The following is an 18,555-nucleotide window of genomic DNA, read 5'->3' as shown; positions in this document are numbered from 1 at the left end:
GGTTTTCACGAAACGTGTAAGATTGCAAAGCCCATGGCAGGACAAACGGACTGACTCTTCAGCAGTTTCATTAGTTTTGATTTTCCTTCCAGAATTTGCTCTCATGTCGTCTGCTTCCTCTGGAGCCCCATTTCCTTCTCTGTTAGTAACGAGCAAGAAGCTCAGCGGACAGATTCTGGAAGCCCGCTTTCCTTTGCCTCGTGTTCCTCCTCCTCACGCCTTCCCCAGTTGACATCAAGATTCATTACATCGTTTGCAGTGAGTTTTTAGAAACACCTCTCTATTTTCTGAAAATCTCCCTCTATTCGAAAGAAAAGATCCAGAAACACACAAGGTGCCGCTAAAACATTTATTTATTGCCTCTCCCACCCCGGATACCAGAAATAACAACGCGCTTGTTACAGGTTAAACTTTTAATGCTTTTCTCCCGAAGGTGTCTTCTAACTCTGGGTAAAGACTACGATCGCGTCTGAAGAGAAATACTGCCCGACCCTCAACGAAAGGGTGTTCGGGGGAGATTCTCCGCCTGGCAGGGTTGCGTGGCAAATGCTGAGGCCCATGAAAGTATGTCACACTCTTCACTCTTTCTTCTCCACCTGTTGTGTTAGACCTCCAAACCCAATACCCGTAGGGCCAAAGTTTTTGGCATAGCAAACTGAACGAGAGGGAGGAAAGGGGAGAGAGGATGGCTTGGTTAGGCCATGTTCGCACTTCCCTGTACCTGGACGCAGTTCTTTCACCCATGAGAGACATCCTTGTGATAAGTGTATTTGTAAGTTAACTTTTAAGTATATTAAACTGCATTTATTTTAGACCCGCCAATCAAAATTGTTCACACTTCTGGGCACGTAGCAGGAAGTGTTCACAGACATTTTCCCATTTGAGTCAACACAGTCGCGGCCAGGATTGCCTGCCCGGGCTCGTCCCCTCCTGCCTCTGCCTCCCTCCCAACACCGCAGGCACACGGAACCACCTGCGATCCCTGGAACGCCCCTACCAAAACCCACATCCACCCTTCAAGACCCACAGGGGGCTCGCCTTCTGAGAAGCCTTCCCTAACACCCCAAACAGGGCACTTGCCTCTTTGTGTGTTACTACTAGAGCTTTTTTTTCACTTGGCAATGCAATTATTTGTCTATGTGCACATCTTTCTGCTGGCTGCAGCAACATTTTAGTGTTTTTGGCCTGTGAATGCGGAGGACCCTCTGTGTCCTCCACTGGTGGGAGGAGGCATTCCCTGTTGGTTAGGGCATTCATTCGCATTGTGTCTCACCAAAGGAGCAAAGTCTGGGCAGCCTGCAATCTTGATTAGTAATGTCTCCCTCTTCTCCTCTCCCATTGCTCCCCTCCATTCCCACACACACGCTTGGAGACCTTGAGACACCGTCATTTAGTGACAGGGTGGGAAGACCCTACTGAGAAACAATAGACCTAGGAGAGGCCCTGAGGTGGAGGACGAGTTGCCTTGACCCTGAGGCATCCCTTCCTTTTCATAGCATCAGAGAAGAGCTAACCCCTACGACCTCTCCACAAGACAAAGGGATCGTGGAGGCATCTGGGGGCAGAGCTGTGAGGACCAGAAGGAAAATCCATTGTCAGTTCTGTCCCTGCAGTCACTAGGTGATAATGCAACACTAGAAACAAATGTCAGGAAGGAAGGAGGGAGAGAGAGGGGCGGGGAGTGAGGAGGAAGGAGGGAAAGCAGAGAGGAAAGAGGCAGGAAAGAAGGGAAGTAAGGAAGTAGATATGTCTCCATAAACTAAGGAGAGGTCAAAGTCTCTAAACTAATAAACTATTATTTAATCTAATAAACTAAAGGAAGTTCATCCTTCCCCAATCACCCCTAACCACCACTCAGGTAGACAGAGGGTGTTTGGATTTTCAGAAGGGAATGGGAGACTGTTTATCCAGGCCTGTGGCCTCTTCTAGGACCTGGACACTGTTTCCTCCTCGTCCTCTCTGCCGCCCCGGGTACCCAGCTGCCCCAAACCACTGAGCGTTTGCCAGGATCCGGTCCCCCAACGTGCTCCACCGGAGAAGACCAGAGCTGAGTCAGGGGGGAGACAGCTTCCCCTTAGGTGGTTTTGCTCCCCATCCTGAGAGCCCAGACTCTGCTCGGGCTGAGAAGCCATGTCTCTCGGCAGACCCAAGCCTGCTGGCTGCACGCAGCTTACCCTCCAGGGACCCTCCTGGGAAAAACATCTCCAGAGAGTCCCTGGAACCGCTCACCTTTGCAGTAAAGTTCCCCATCTTTGTCAGTGACGTTCGTGGACTCTAGGCTCTTCCCACAGATGGCGCAGCGGAAACAGGTCTTATGCCAAGGCTGAGGGGTGCAGGAGAGCAGGAGAGTTACATTGGGGGGGGCGGGGCAGCCTATTCTGTGTCCGTGTGAAATCCCTTGGCCAGTAGCATATAGAGGAGTGCCACTGTCCAAATCATTCGTGTGTGTAATAGGCCCCAGAACAATTTTCCTGGGGATTTGGAGAAAATGAGATGCTATGGAATCAGCCAGCAATTCTCAGAGCCCCTAAAAATATATTTATCAAAATGATTACCATATGTATTCCTTCAGGACGGACTAAATAGAAAAGGGCTTCCCCATTCTAGAAGATCAAGGACTAAAGTGGGGGCAGTGGGTAACATTTACATTGAATATAAAGTTAAGGAAGAAAATAAGTGAAGAAATAAGGTGATAGCCAGGTAATTCAACTTTGCTTGAGCTCTGTGTATTTCCACTGGGAGTTGTGAGGCTTGGATCGTTGGAAGACGGCCGTCTGCACCCCTTCATGTCCACCAGGCATGGCCTTGGCGTTCTCCATCTTCACGTGGCCGGTCTTGGGGTGGAGACTGCCCTCGTATTTGAAGTCAGACCCTCTCCACGGCCCTTCTTCCCATCTACCCTGCTCCGCTTTAGTATAAACAGCTTTTTTCCCTTTCCGTCGGGCCCAAACCGTTTGGTGAATACCTCAAAATCAGAGCTTGCAGAGGGAGTGTGCATAACTGTCTCGAACACTGGCTGACTCCTCTGATTGCCAAGACGCCTGTGAGGTTTCTGTTCTATCCATCAGGATTGATGCCAGAGGCAGACCGAGTTACGCAGTGGTGATGGGCTCGCAGGGCTCACAGCCCTGGAAGGATTGTGGACACAGAAGGGCAAGGGGCTTGTGCAGATTTCTATCTCCAGAGCTTCTAGCTGGGTGCCTCCCACCTAGTGGGCTTAGGCTTGTTGCATTGAATTGGCCGGTTCTAGTTTTCAAGGGCTCTGCAGAGTGACACTCAGAGCCCAGGAAAGTGGGTGAGGATAGAAGGCTCCTAACCCGGCTCCTCAGAGCGAAGGAGAAGGAAGGGTCTGGCTACCACCCGCTCACAGTTCCCACTTTCCCTGACTAATTTGCTGTAGATGAGCAAGCCCCAATCGGTTCACATGGCCGTCCTTACCTTGCCACCTCCCATCACCTTCTCCGCAGCATAGACTGACTTCCCACATCGAGGGCACTTCTCGGACTCTCCGAACTTCGCGGTGAACTTGGAAGGGTTGCTGGTGGTGGCTGAGCGTGCTGGCTTTGGGGACCTGGTCGAGATAGACAAAATGAATGAAACCTGTAGACCTTGTTGGAAAAGAATACTTAGCTGTGTGACCTTAAGCGAGTTACTTGACTTGTCTGTGCCTCAGACTGCTCCGCATCTGGAAAATGGGGCTAATCATGGTGTTGCCGAGAGGGTTTAATGAGGGGACCTGAGTAAAGCACTTAGAAACCTGGGTGTCTCTTGGCATTTAGCAAGGACTAACAAACCTAGCTCTATCTAATTGGCTTAAATCGTTCCTTTCTGTTACAAAACACTTAGCTAGTGTTTCATGTGTGCTTGCTTCTCTTGTTGTGTTATTATTGCTGCTAGCGTTTACATTTTTCTGTACCATCTTGAAGGCCACTGGTCTGCTTTATGGAATGAGTTGTGGAAACATTATAGAGCAATGGGCTCCTGATAGTTGATAGCAAACAAACCATGGTTCAATAAACTGATGACTCCCTGTGACAGTTCAGGTTGCCATCCTGCATCCAAAGGTCACCTGTCCCCAGGTGAGCCACGTCCAGGATGGAAGCACAGTAAGCCACCCCTTGCTTCCGTATCTTTCAGCATTCCCTGTGCGTTTATCACTTGCGTCTCACTATACCCTCTAGGGTAGGCAGGCCTAGTTGGAAGAGAGTGAGGGCATGAGGGGTAACTACCTAAGGTTAGGCAACTCATAATCGGAGCTGGGATGAAACCCAGACTCTTATTTCTCTTTGTGCAGTATTACAAAAAAGCCCTAGCGGAGAAGGGTGAGCTTCGGATAATGTGTGGCAGAGAATGCGTTTGGTGTCATCTTTCTTCATTAAACGGTGTCCAGTTGGGATTAAGTAATGAGAAAAATGTAAACAATGACTCCTACGTGTCTGCCTTTTCCCAGGCTCTGCCATGGGCTATAGAAGGGGCCAGATGACTCTTCCGATGGTCTAACTGCTGCTCTCTGGGGGAGGCGCTCCATGGGCCATTGCCTCAGTGGGGCTAGGCCTCTCTGTCTAGTCCCACTGCAGAGCTGAGTCCAGATACCAGCTGGCCAGACAGCAGCTGCTTGCGAGTGGCTATCAGTTTGTACTCGGTTCCAGGCTGGAACTCAGCATGATTGTTGAGACGGTAGAACAGCCTGGTAGATGGAGGTCGGACAGTGGGATATCCCAGCTTCCTTTGATAATACTGGGGGGAGGGGTGCTCAGCGCTGTTTTGTCAACCAGCAACTAGGGGAGACCCACGGAACAGTCATAATTGATTGTTTACTCCTGAGGCGCACCGCCCTCCCTGCAGACCCACCCTCCCTGTGATGTGGATATTAGTCATCTTACAACCCTAAGGGAAGAAATCTTTTAGTGACAAGCACGCAGAGAATGGCCATTGCTTCCCTGCCATATTTATGTAATTTACACAGAAACGCTCAAAGGGGAAGAAAAGAGACTCCATGCAGTTTAGCAAAGGTCAAACAATGGAACATCTGTACTTTCTGGATTTTCTCTTAACATGCAAACCAAGAGCCATGGTGTAAAAGTAATTGCTCTTTAGAAAGGCAGATAATTTAAAGAGAGTCTTTGGAGAGATGACACATTGTTAAAACTTGGTCAGACTGAGCATTCTTATTGTTAGTCAGTCAACAATAGAGTCCATTTTCCCACTTGGAGAAAACGTTGCTATGGGAACAAAAGGACCTGTCCTGAGAGCTGGGGCTCTGCTGGGCTGGAGAAGCCCTAGTAACTCACTGTTGGAACTGGAGGCCCAGGTGTTCGCCCGTGTCCGTGCTGAGGCAGCCGGCGCCTTGTCCGTACCCGATTCCCTTGGGGCCATACCTGCGCCCGTAGCAGGTCTTACAGTAGATCTCCGACTCATGAGCTGCGACTGTGGTGCTGTCGAGCGCCTTCCTGCAGGCCACTGCCAAGGAAGGAACAGTCAGGGGGCTGGGGCCGAGGCTCCTCCCCCTTTCCCTGAACCCCTGATGCTATGCTCAGGGACAAGAGACCCAGCAAGAGGGGCCCTCTGGCTAAGAGCTCAACTTTGGTTCCTGACCAGAGCACCTTGAGCCATGGATTCCAAAGCAGAATGATTTCACAGATGAGGAAACTGGGGAACAGAGAAGGGACATAATGTGTTCAGTGGAACCCAGCTAGAAGGAAGAGGACGCCAGGATCAGAACAAGGTGTGTGGTCTTGGGCTAGTTACCAATATTGTCCCTGAATCCAAACAACCTGAATTCCTAAGGGTCTAACCTCACGTGACATCAGGGAAGTGTGTGTGTGTGTGTGTGTGTGTGTGTGTGTGTGTGTGTGTGTGTGTGCAGGTGAGTAGGGGATAAGGCACTGAGACAGGGGATGCACTTATTTTTTTCTTAATAATATCAGAATCAGGAATGAGCAGTTTTTGTACTTATCGTGGCCTTTGAGGAGCACAGTGATATTCAAGGAGACAGTTACCACTGAGGTTACTTCTGATCCAGGTCCAGAAGCGGGAAATGGGGCAGGGGTTGTGAAGAGGTAGACCTGTCTCATAGACTCTGAGGCTTATACTGGGTGAAGTTCCCAGTCACTGTATATTACCTAATATAAAGTATCCCCCAAAATAGGAAGTATATAAGGCAAGCCCTCATTTTTCCAAAAAGAAGATACAATAAAAAAGTGGGGGTCTTGGGGGGCCAACTTGAAAAAAATAAACTTTTAAGGATGTAAATGAAAGTGTTAACTACAGACTGATAATATTTAATTTAACAATAGAGATCAATAATATATGGATTTGGAGAGGTTACCTTCTTCTAATCTCACACAAATTCAGGAAAAAATTGTATCCAGATTCTTCTTCTACATCGTCACCACCAGCATCTCCCTATCACCAGTGTCTTTGCGAGGCAGCCCAGGTTGTACCCGAGTAGGAGACTGTCACCTGGAGTTTGTATCTCAACCGGAAGTTCTGTTAGCATAACAATTGGGCAGCCTTAAAGAAATATGTAGGATTTCTACCACTAAATAACTCGCTGTATTGCTCTGTGAAGGTTGATCCTTAAAGGTTGTTTATGGTGGTATTGATTCACTGATTGTAATAGTGAGGTTGTCGCCCCAAGAGCGATAAGACCTGTGCATTCAATTTATTTGCCTCCTTTTTTTTTGGTTTTTTCCAAGTGACCTTTATAAGCTCTTGACTGTTGAATGAGGTTGTTTCAGGGTAATATGCTTTCCTCAAATAGTATTTTATTTAAAACCATTATATAATTGCATATGGGAGTGGGAGAAGACAAGGGCTATATGTAGATGGTAGCTGGTAGATGTAGATGTAGTTGGTGGTTGTGTGGACGGAAAACAAGCATATGGAAATACATTAAACGATTAAATCAACATTGTGTGTTTTAAAAATTCTCTGTAAAAAAAAAACAACTTGAGAGACTGTCCTATGGGATAAGATACTTTATAAGGCTTTGAACACAAGGCAAACCCTTTTTATGCAGAATAAGTTTTGGAGAAAAATGCCTTCTATTTGGGCATATAACATTATACCTTGTCCAATCTTGTTGCTATCAGCTTCCAGTCTCCAGACAAACATCTCAAATATTCACTGATGTTCTAGACTGTGACTTCCTTGAGGGCAACCCTTTTATTTTACTATCCTCAGAACATAGTACGAGGTCTAGCCTGGAGTTAGTCATCTGTAAACATTGGATGAATGAGCGAATGGGTGAGTAAGTGAATAAAGGCCTGTGTGCACGAGCGAATGATGGTCAGTGACTTGTCCACAATTAAACAGCAGTATAAGTTGCAGATGGCCTCGGGTCCTCTGTCCCCTGCCCCAGTTCTTATCCCTATCACTCCAGGATTGGGTACACCCTGTCATACCTGGGCCTTCTCTATAGCCACCCCCTGGCTCCTGACCAGCTTTCACACACAGGCAGAGTGGAGCTGTGGTGGCCATTGATGCAGCCACTCACCACCGTGTATGTGATGTGTTCTGGGTGCAAAATGCACACCGATTTCAAACACTTAGTACAAACAAAAAAGAATATAAAATAGCCTATTAATAATTTGTATATTGATTACATGTAGAAATATGATGTTTAGGCATATGCAATGTTTTAAAACTAATGTCACTACTTCATACCTTTCTAAAAGTATGCCTACTAGAAAAGTTAAATTTATATGTGTGACTTGTATTGTATTTCTTTTGAACAGGCCTGGTAAGGAGGATTAAGATCTGTCTGGGAGTCTGAGAACACTGGCCAGGGGACAAGGTAAGGCAGACTCTGCCTTTCTGAAGCCTGTTTATGACAACCACAGGTGGGCCTGTAGATGGTTAAGTCCTGAGATGGTAATCTAGAAAAGCGTGCTCCTCTGCAGGACCCTTTTGTCCACGCCGACAGAAACATGATTGCTCAGATCCTCAGCCCACCCATGAGTTCTAAGGAAAATATCAAAGGGTTAAAAGGGCCATACCAGCAAATGCTCTACTGTGGCTCCATTGAATGGGGCATCTGCCTGCTACCTGAGGACAAGGTGCCCCTGACCATGGGAAGCTTTCCTACCATGTCCGATTCTCACTCAGATACTGAAGTTGGTCAGAGGAGAAGAGACACCGGATCAAGAACCCCAATTTCCAGCTTGTGACAACCTGTTATGGTGGGTACTATCATCTCCATTTTATGGATGGGGGAATTCACGCTCATAAAGGTGAAATCACTTGGCCAAGGTCACGCAGTTAGTCCACAGCAGAGCCCAGACTGAAACCCTAGTCATTTTTAGTCCAACGCTAGTGGCTTTCCATTATTCCCAACGCTTGCTCTTGTTAAAAGAACTAGCTGTTTTTGAGCAAAAGACAGAAGGTTATGGAAGGAACTCTTGAGCAACGACTTCTAGATGATTGTAATAATGATGATGAATCTGAGGGATGTATGATGACTTAAAAATAATTACCCATCACTAGAGCCCAAAGCTTATTAATAAATCCACCAACCCAGTCACTCAGAGCCATGCTTCCCCCTACTCTTCAATGACAATTCTGTTTGCCATGGAAAGTAAGAGATAATAGAAACTCTGGCAGCAGATAAAACATGACTATTTTGTGGCAGCTTACGGATGAAGTACCTCCACACTTTAAAAGATGGAGCCCAAATCTTGAGTTCCATTTGAAACAGTCTGAGGCAGTGTGACACCTTGTGGCCACTGGGCTAAATCGTGGTGTGAGGGAACATGCGGGGAGGGAGTCTGCCAAACGTCTAGCAAAACTAGCCCTTAAGCCAGACCTACTGGAGGGAGGCAAGGAAGGAAAGTGGCCAAAGAAGTCTGTCCTCCTAGAACTGGACTAGCTTTTGGAAACTCTAGAATGAAGTCGTGTTGAAGGGGCTGGCCTGGGGCTCTCAAGGTGTAAGTTCTACTCCCGGTTCTGCGGCAGGTTCTTGTGACCCAGGCTTAGAGAGGAGAAATGATCTGTCTAAAGTCACAGGTCAGGCAAAGCCAGACTCCCGGGTGGACCCCAGGGTTTGTATTCCCCCCAGCTGTGGCACTGTGCATCTGTGTCAGATGCAGCAGGTGATGGTAGATGTTCCCTTTGTCACGCCACTGGTGTCCAGCCCCCAAACTCTTCCTGTGTGGACTATTACAGAATAGACAGGTGTCGCCCCATGCCTGACATCGGTTCTTTCTTGGGAAAGACCAATCGCAGCTGGCTTCAGTAACACTGGCCAGTGGGAGCAACACAGAGCCAAACCCATGCTGGCTTTAGAGAAGCAATGGCTTCCTTTCTTTGCCAACTTTGTAAATGTTGCCACTGGGTCAAGTTTTTCACCACGATGGCTGCACTAGGGTAGCTTGTTCTGACTTTGGTGAGAACTGGGCAAGTTGTTGGGGAGCGGGTGCTCAGGAGAACAACATCCCTTTAGGTGTGGCCCCAAGGTGATATTTCTGATAAGTCCCCCAGATGATGCTGTTGCTGCCAGTCCCAGGACCAGACCCTGAGGACCATCTATATACAGTATCTGTGGCTAAATGTGAACTTTGAAATGCCCTCCAGATGCCGAGGGCCCCCATGGTGTCCACCCAACTCACTGCAGTGGAAGCAGGTCTTGTGGAAACTCCTTCCATTGCACTGGATTTCTTCTGCGTGGTACACTGTCTTTTCGCAGGCGCCACATTTCGCTCCTCCGCCCCAGTTTGGCATCTTGAAGACTTTCTGACTGAGATCAAATCTAACAGGTTATAAAGCAAACACGCTAAATGTAGGCACAGTCAGGAGTGAACCAACGCCTTAGTAGTACTGTGTTCTTGAGACCAGGACCCAGCCCCAGTGTGTTTCATAGTATCTTCGTTCATTCGTTCATTCGTTCGTTCATTCATTCATCCATCCATCCACACATTCATTCAGCAAATAGTTACTTGTGTGCACATCACTGAATAAGCTCAGACACTCAGATGGCCCTGAGTAAGTCACTTTACTGCTTTAGGACTCAGTTTCCTATTTTGTTAAATTTTAGTAGCACCTGCCCTTAGGGTTCTTGGAAGGGATAGATGAGTTAATTTTGTGTGTATAAATTTATATGCAAATATTAAGTATAATTTTTTAATCTAAGGGTTTAAACATTATTCCATCAATAGTGGGAATAATCTATGAAAATGGTGTTATCTTCTGATCTAGCTCAGTGCTTCTCAAATCACGTCAGATCTTGCTATGATGCAGATGCTGGTTTGGTAGATGTGGGAGAAGCAAGAAATTCTGTATTTCTAACAGTCTCCAGGCAGTGCCGATGCTACTAGTAGGGACCATGCCTTAGGTAGCAAAAGTCTTAGCTAATGTTTTTTTTTTTAAGTTAAAAAATTTTTTTAATGTTTGTTTATTTTTGAAAGAGAGAGAGAGAGAGAGAGAGAGAGAGGAGAAAGAGGGAGATTGCATGAGCAAGGGAGGGGCAGAGAGAGAGGGAGACACAGCATCTGAAGCAGGCTCCAGGCTCCGAGTTGTCAGCACAGAACCCAACATGGGGCTTGAACCCATGAACTGTGAATCATGACCTGAGCCAAAGTTGGACACTTAACCGGCTGAGCCACCCAGGTGCCCCAAGCCATAGCTAATCTTGCCGATAACAATCTATGATATATGAAATCTCCCATTCAGATTTATTCCTCCTATCCCTTAGACCCAAGCAATAAGCTACAGTGGCACTACACTAGCTCAGTGATCTGAAACCTGCCCTCTGATTTCAGGACTACCACACTTTGCCACGTGCAGTGACGTGAACTGCATGGTTTCTCTTAGACTTGTCTTCCCACCTGGACTCGGAGACAGTCACTCCTTCCCTTGCCGCCTCACAGTGTTGTTTGGAGACCCAAATAACACGATGTGCGGGAAGGTAGTTGGCAGAGCTCACAGTGCCAGGTGTGATCACAAGAGCCAGGCAGTGATGCTGCGAGTCCTCCCACACCCTTCTGGAATGTTCTGCTGCGAAGAGTAGCTGATAGTCTCAGCCCCAGGCCATCACTGCCTCCTCCCTATGGCATTTGTGTAAGAGATGCTGGACAAGTAGGGGCATCAAAAAACAACGTCCCTTTTCTTTCTGTGTCTGTGCATTAGTATGAATCCAGTTTTCAGTTTCTCCAGAGTAGACCTCAAGTCAGCCATCAACAGTGAAATTTCAGAGATCCTGCCAGCTCCAGGGGGCCGAATTTTCTCTGAGATCCTTTGGTTTCTAAGAAGACTGGTGTCATCTTGTCATTAACACCAAGCACTATCAGGCCATCCCGAGTGGCTGCTTCTGACCTTCTCTTCCCTTCTGGGAAGCCAGTCACCTTCTTACGATGGTTGGCGATTAACAGTAAGCTCTCCTAGGTCAACTGGTCTGGACTGTGCCTCTCAGCCTCATGACAAAGACAGGTCTTGCTAAGAAACAGAAGATAAATAGCAAACAGACCACTGAACCTGATACCAGAACTAAAAGGAACATCTCTACCTAATGGTCCCTGTAAAGAGATTTCCCACTTAAAAAATAGCATGAGGTTAGCCAGAAACACACTATCCTCCCTCTCAGAGAAGCAGGCTGTTCTTATTATTCAGCAAATTTAGAAAATGCACTTAAAACATTTTTTTTAAAGGAACCATGGGGGCACATAGAAGGCTCAGTCGTGAGAGGGTCTGACTCTTGATTTTGGCTCAGATCATGATCCCAGGGGCATGGGATTGAACCCTGCATCGAGCTCAACGCTGAGCATGGAGTCTGCTTTTCCCTCTCCCTGGTTTTTGTGATCTCCAAATATAAAAAAAAAATTTAAGGAAACATTTAGTGCTTCTGTTTTCATATTTCAGGTTGTTCAGTACAGATGCAAGAATAATGGATTTTGAAATGAAAGGCTTGGAATCAAGTCTGTATGCATTCTCTCATTCATTCACTCACCATGCATTTACTACCTACCCATCATGTGTCAAGCACTGTATTAGGTACTTGGCAAGGAATCAAGGGGAGGAAAACTTATAAAGATAAGTAATTTGTGTTGCCTATGAGAAGTCCACGTTCTAGTGAGGAAGAGAGGCAGGAACCAGAAACTCTGTATCAGAGAAAAGTCTTATGAAAGTACCATGCAAACTCAAAGGAGAGAATGGCTACCCACATTTAGACTAGGGATGAAGTCAGTGAGTTGCCGGAGGATCACAGAAGATGTCAATCCAAATGGGGTTTTGCAGGGTGAATAAGAGTTCACCAGAGAGAGAAAAGGGAGAAGGACATTTCAGGCAGAGAAAAGAACACAGAGAAAGGCATATCTTAATATCCCATTAACAAGACCAAAATTGTTTATTTTTGACTTTTTTAAATTTTAGGTTTCTAGAGTTGGAATAGATTTTTAAGATTGACCAACCTCATTTACAAACAAAGTAAAACAAAAGAAGTAAAACATTTGGGAGTATTTTCTTAGCCATTTTCTTTTTCTAAGATTCATCCTTCTCTGATTAAAGATGATACATTCTCTGGAAAAGAGTAGAATCACATAATTCTGATCCTGGGCTGTAACATAATATAAAATAGAAAGGAAGTGTAATACATAAGCAGGAACCAGACCGTGACACTTGTGAAATGAATGAGATGGAAATTTTCAATGAAAACAACTCTAGGTCACATTTCTTATTTCAGATCTTTGGCGGAGATCTCATGGGCATGTCTTGCAAGTTAATGGCAGACAGAGATGCCCCCTGAGAGGATGAGCACCTCTGCACTCAGCAACGGCCTCACTTTTCAAAGTGAGGATAAGATTACAGATAATACCTTCTCCACAAGGTAATGGATCCTAGCACAGGTCATTTCTTAAGTGATCGTAAATATCTGACACACATCTATTTGGACTTGAATCCCAGAATAGAAATCCATAAGCATTTGATTAAACAGGTGCTGAGTTCCATTTTTAAAGTTGAAAATGTAGTAACGAAGGCTAAACACACAAGACGTCTCGGATTTCTTCTTCCAGGGCTCCAGCCAAAAGGCAGAGCATGTTGTGAAGCATCCTGAATTGGAAGACACAGGTTCTAATCTTGACCTTGTAACCTTGAACTTGGGTGAAATATGATGGAATGGAAAGCAGTATTGAGGAGCGATTCCAAGGCAAGTCACTCTTACTCCGTTTATTTCAGGTTACTCAAGTAGCACCTATCTGCTAATTAAGTCACTGATTTGAAAGCACATCTAAGTCCTGGCTCACGTACATAACCTTTTCAGCCTCCCACATTGCTTTGGAATTCCTGTGTCTCAACACTCTAGCCAGGCCCAGAATGTGAGTTTATGCTGGCAAGATACCAAGGGATGGGCCATTTGTTTATCAGCGTTGCCTGGCACAGGCAAGGGTCATTGAAGGTAGGATGCCAAATATAGGCTCGCCCGTCACTCAGCCCCATTTGCCACCTGGTCACAGTCTCCACATCACCTGGCATTACTCCCCGGGCCCGTTGTGGAGATGGCTGTGCCGTCACTGATGTAGTTGAGGGTCAGGATTGAAATGGGGGACAGTCTGGGGTTTCTGAAGATGAGATGGAATGCAAGGCTTTGCTACATCAGTTAGGGAGGGGGAGCCCCAGACTTCTGGAAACCCAGATTCCAGTGAGAGACTACCTGTGTTGATTTCTTCAGGAACAATGTTGTGGAAACAATTATACCGAGGATGTGCAATACTGGGTACTGGGCAAGGCGTTGGATCAGATGCAAGAAGCCAGAGTTCTAGTTCCGTCTTGCCTCTTCAGAGCTGTGTGATCCGGGAAAACTGGTGACGCTCTCTGAACTTCAGTGTCCTCTCTCTGAGATGGGCATAATGTCCCATATGTTCTACTACCACTGGGGGATTGTGGTAGTTCAGGTACATGAAACCACTTTGTCAACCGTAGGGTTTTATAAACTGTGTGCGCTGGTTATATCTGCAATAACTCAATTGTCACATATCAATCTGACCCTTCAGAAGAATAGCGAGGTTGTGTATTGGGGCCCCTCCTTCCTACTCCAGCACTCACTGTTTGGTGTTTATCAAGCTTATCCACTATGGAGCTGAAAGGTGACACCTTGAGGCAAAAATGGGTGGGCTTGATAAAATGCACACTTAGCGACTCAGTTTCTTCTTTGAAGGGTCCACTAGAGACTGTGGGAGGGAATCTTAGGCCATGACTTTAAGCAGAGACTGTTAGTTATGATGCCATTTTCAGCTCAGTGTTGGTTCCTGTGGTCATCCTATTATATGCCTGATTCTCCGTGGTGAGTTAAATGTTTACACTGGCGAAGGTCAAGATTTTGTTTCATAGGAGCATATGTCTGGAATGTAAGGGATGATATTACCAACATAATAACGTTATTATTGAAGCTAAAGTGTGTGGAATCCCTTTGGCCAGGCTCTGTGGTGTGTATCATTCGATGCCCATAGCCACCTTTCAAGGTAGGTACTATTACAAAAGCTACCTTTCGTAATTTTGGGGGAGATGGAGTCTTAGGGAAATTACATTGCCTAAGGTCACATGGCTATATTGGAATTTAGGGTTCTGACTCCGAAGCTGTGTTCTTATAGTAACATTAGCTACTCTTTATTGCTTACTCTGTTTCTGTTGCTTTACATGTACTATCTTGAAAACAGCCGCCCCGAAGAGCAAATGTGTCTATCTCTATTTAGCAGATGAGGAAACTGAGGCTCAGAGAATGCGAGTGACTTGTCTGGGATCACACAGCTAGTGAGTGGCAAAGCCGCGATTCAAAACCGGGTGAAGTTGGTTCCATATCCCATGTCTCTGCTTCCAACATGCTGGAGAGGGGACAAGGGTCAGTGTCTCCATTAACCAGACTTCCCAGTTGCTGGGAACTGGGATCTGATTGGCCCCATTGTCTCCCGATGGGACAGAGAATACTCATGGGTGGAAATAGCAGGGAGTCTGAATTTAATCCAGTAAAATAAAAACCTCTCTAAGAGTCATTGCCAGTCAGACACAGAAGGAGCGCCATTGGGGCTAGAGAGTTCCCTCTCACTATTGACTTCAGCCCAGCTGGGGAGGCTTATGCACCTGACTGCGATGTTGTGAAGCCCCTTTGAAGATCCTTCGAGCCCTGGGTCAGATACAGGGATCTGAAGAGTGACGGGGGCCTCGTCTTGTAGAAATGTTGCCCAGTGGCATCTGCTCCCAAGCACGGCCTCATCTCTATTCTTCTAGTCCAGGGAAAAGAGGTGATGTAGCATGGTGGACCTGCACAGGCTTTGGAAAGAACCAACCACGGTTCAAAAAAAGCTCTCTGTTGTACCTTGGGCAAAATGCTCAAAATCTCGAGCCCCATGTCCTCGTGCATGTTAAGACAGATGAGGTTTGTCTCCAAAGGTTGTTTCCAGGATAAGATCCTCATAATAGCGAAGGTACTATATATACAAATGCGTAATACATGGCAGGTGTGTAATAGTTTTAGTTGCTTTCCTTATTACTCTTGTTATTATTTTATCGTCAGCTTTTAAATCCGTTTTCTTAAAACAAGCAAATCTTTCCTTGCTTCTTCTCCGTGGCCCCTTTGGCTCAGACTGTGAACCAACTCTATTTCTCCACCTTCGGACTGCGCTGCTCCCCAGAGATGCAGCCAGGCCAGGGAGAGCACTCCCTTGGGGGGATCAGGGTGCCTGGTGCCAGAGATGGCGTGTCAGGCAAAGTCCAAAGCCTGTGCCCCAGGACAGCTGCTTCCCCACTTTGGCAGCCCTGGTGCTTAACACCAGCTGACCTCACTGGCCATGTGGACATGGAAGGGAAGCAGCAAGCCCAAGCGGAGTCCCTGGGGCCCAGGGAGACCGTGCCCTTCAGCTCTCCCGTGCAGGATACTCAAGGTCAGTGGCTTCCTCCTAAGCTTCTCGAACAGAGGAATGAAGTCCCCTAGCCAAAGGCCCATTTGCAATGTCTGGGAAGCCCCGGTTGCCTATTCCCAGCACAGAAATAGCTCCGAGGGTTGACTCTCATCCCTTTAAAACTTAGGGTAGACATACCTGCCCGTTGAACTGCGGCTGTAACTCAGGGGTTACGTTATACCTTTTCTAAAATTCTCTCTGAAATGTGGTCGAATTTTACTTTCAGAAACTGACTCTGCTCCTTTTGGCCTTTATAGCATGTTTGTTTGTAAAGACCACATTGCATCCTGGTTTGTATTCGGGCCACTTTCTAGCCACATGACGCTGAGTCACATGATTTTGCTTCTTTGAACTTTCCTTCATTTCTTCCTCTGAAGAAATGACTTCTCACAGGACTTTTTGTGACAGTCAAATAAGCGAATATTGTTCCATGCCTGCACCGGGCAGGAAGCAACCAACACACTCATGCTTGATCCTCTCCCACGGTGAGGTCCGTAACCGAGGCTCAGGAAAGGTCTCCATACCCTGCAGCCCTCACATCCATCATTGTGTCCCCTCCCGGCTTTTCTTCACTGTGACGAGTAACTGCAGCTTTTCACACTTGTGGCCATCACATTTCTCTTTGGCCGTGAAGCCCAGCCCTGGCACGGCATTCCCAGACATCTGAGCTGCACACTTCTATTTGGAAGCCTGCCTTCCTCGGGCGTTGTGTTTCCTGTGTATTAGATTCCTGTCTGTGTCCTTCCTCTTGTAAAGCAAATTAATCATCTTCTAACTCCTGGGCCCCTTGTTATCCACTCTGACCTCTGGACTTTTGTCATCACACCTGTACTTAGCAGGAAACTCCCCTGCAGCCCACCAGGTTTGGCCCTGGGCCTTTCCTCAAAGGCCCGCATATTTGTACAGTTTCATTCAGCTTTACAAAGTACTTCCTATGCTTTATCTCATTTGATTCTAACAAATCCCTTTGGGATAATAGGTGGCCTTAGCTTAATTTTATTGCACAGAAAATGGAAACTCAGAGACGTTAAGTGATGTCCAGAGCTGGCTTTTGAATGTTCTCAGTGACAGATGCCGTTTTCTTCTGTTTGCTTTACTGAGATGCCCAGGATTTCTGAGTTTGTGTTCTCCCAAGATTCTGTCTCTCTCTTTCAAGAGGAGGGTGGCTCTTTGCCTGCTGAGTGTCCCTGCTCACTCTTCCTCTGTGTCTGTCTCTGTTTCTCTGTCTGTCTCTTTCCCCTGCCCCCTGGCCTCCCTCCCGTACCTCTAATGGATGGTTGGTGTGCCTGAGCTGTGGAGCACCGGTCTGCCTGGCCAGAGAGAGCACCAAACCCTGGGGCTACACTGCACTCTCTGCCAACAGTCAAGCTCATTTTAATGACTGACTTGTTCAGAATGGAACCAAAGCCAAGTCAGAAGACTCCCTTACATTTTCCGGGTCATAAAGCCATCCTACACACTTTGTGATGAGTTGGATGTACCCAGCATTGAGATTTCGGTCCCAAAAGTAAACTGAGGACACAGGCTCTCCCTCTTTCCCCATCCTTCCCTGCATTAGTGCTGCCTCTTCCCCGAGCCCCAGCCTCCACACACAAGAAGGTCAATACAAGCTCATTCAATTGCTTTGAATCGTACGCGCAGAAAGACCACGTTCCCCAGACCTGTCACCCATCTCCTTCTTGGAGATGTCACTGCCCCAGCTCAGGGATGGGAACAGAAATTAGAGGTGGCAGCTCTGATCCTTGGATGGCATCTCCACTCAGACCGTTGCTTAAAACCACCTCCCATTCTGTCACATTCATGCCTGTCATTCAAATTCTTAACTGAAACCAGGAGGAAACACGGAATCACCCCTCACCCTCTGCGGGGAACATCCTCCTATTAAACAGAGGTTTGGATGGGATTTTCAGTGTAGCAGTGTCTTTTTTGGGTCCTGTTTTGATTAATTTTAAATTTTTAGAAGCAAGCCTGTTGCCGAACCTCCTTGGGACATAACATCTATTTTAAACCAGCAAACGTCCCTGAGAATTTCCCACGCATGGGCCAGGGTATGGCGAACTATTGAGATCTCAGTCCTTTGCCCACACCTTCTGAATAGCACAATTCCTTGTATTCTGAGCGTTGGAAAACTGGCTTCTGCTGTATTGTATCTCTACTACTCTACTACTCTTCTACTTTACAGTCCACCGCGGAAACAGTTTCAGACCAAATACAATCCGTTACTCATTTCTCCGTGAGGTTCCCTTGAACCCCCGAATACTAGTCCCATGTTTAGGAATTTTTTTTTAAACAACTGCTAGGTCCACACTCACTCCTCACATGGAAGCAGAATGGATCTGGTGACTGGGATGAGAAACACAGTCCTTCCTCTAGGGGACCCTTCATAGTCCCAACCAGCCAGCAAGCCAGCCCGCCCCCAGCCCAAATGTCTGCTCTGCTCCACGTACCTGCCTCTGTGGTCTCTGTCGGCTCAACTGAGTCAGGGGGACTCTCGTCCTCTTTAAATACATGGAGGCCGGCCCTAGCATTGGCCTGCAGAGGGAAGGGAGGGGGGCCGAGGGGAGAGGGTGAATGAGACATGAGTAACACAACTGCTATCAGAGGCCGAAAATAGCCTGTGACCACAGCCCCGAGTTTTGTCCCCCCCACGCCAGCTGTGAGGCCCTTAGAG

At 46.9% G+C, this 18,555-nt stretch overlaps 1 protein-coding gene across 1 annotated transcript; it reads right to left on the bottom strand.

Moving 5' to 3' along the window:
• Positions 1-335: 335 nt before the first annotated feature.
• CSRP3 (cysteine and glycine rich protein 3) lies at positions 336-18,429 on the bottom strand. The gene is made up of 6 exons (XM_029914748.1): positions 18,332-18,429; positions 9,609-9,748; positions 5,292-5,460; positions 3,439-3,571; positions 2,230-2,323; positions 336-655 (listed from the first exon to the last, which is right to left on the bottom strand). Exons 2-6 carry the CDS (start codon positions 9,718-9,720, stop codon positions 579-581), a joined length of 585 nt encoding a protein of 194 aa, XP_029770608.1. The 5' UTR covers positions 9,721-9,748; positions 18,332-18,429; the 3' UTR covers positions 336-578.
• Between the last annotated feature and the right edge of the window lie 126 nt (positions 18,430-18,555).

This window comes from Suricata suricatta, chromosome 11 (genome assembly GCF_006229205.1).
Source record: "Suricata suricatta isolate VVHF042 chromosome 11, meerkat_22Aug2017_6uvM2_HiC, whole genome shotgun sequence".
Classification (NCBI taxonomy): Eukaryota; Metazoa; Chordata; class Mammalia; order Carnivora; family Herpestidae; genus Suricata; species Suricata suricatta.
Note: the sequence above shows the minus strand (reverse complement) of the source record. Positions and strands in the feature narration are given on the sequence as shown.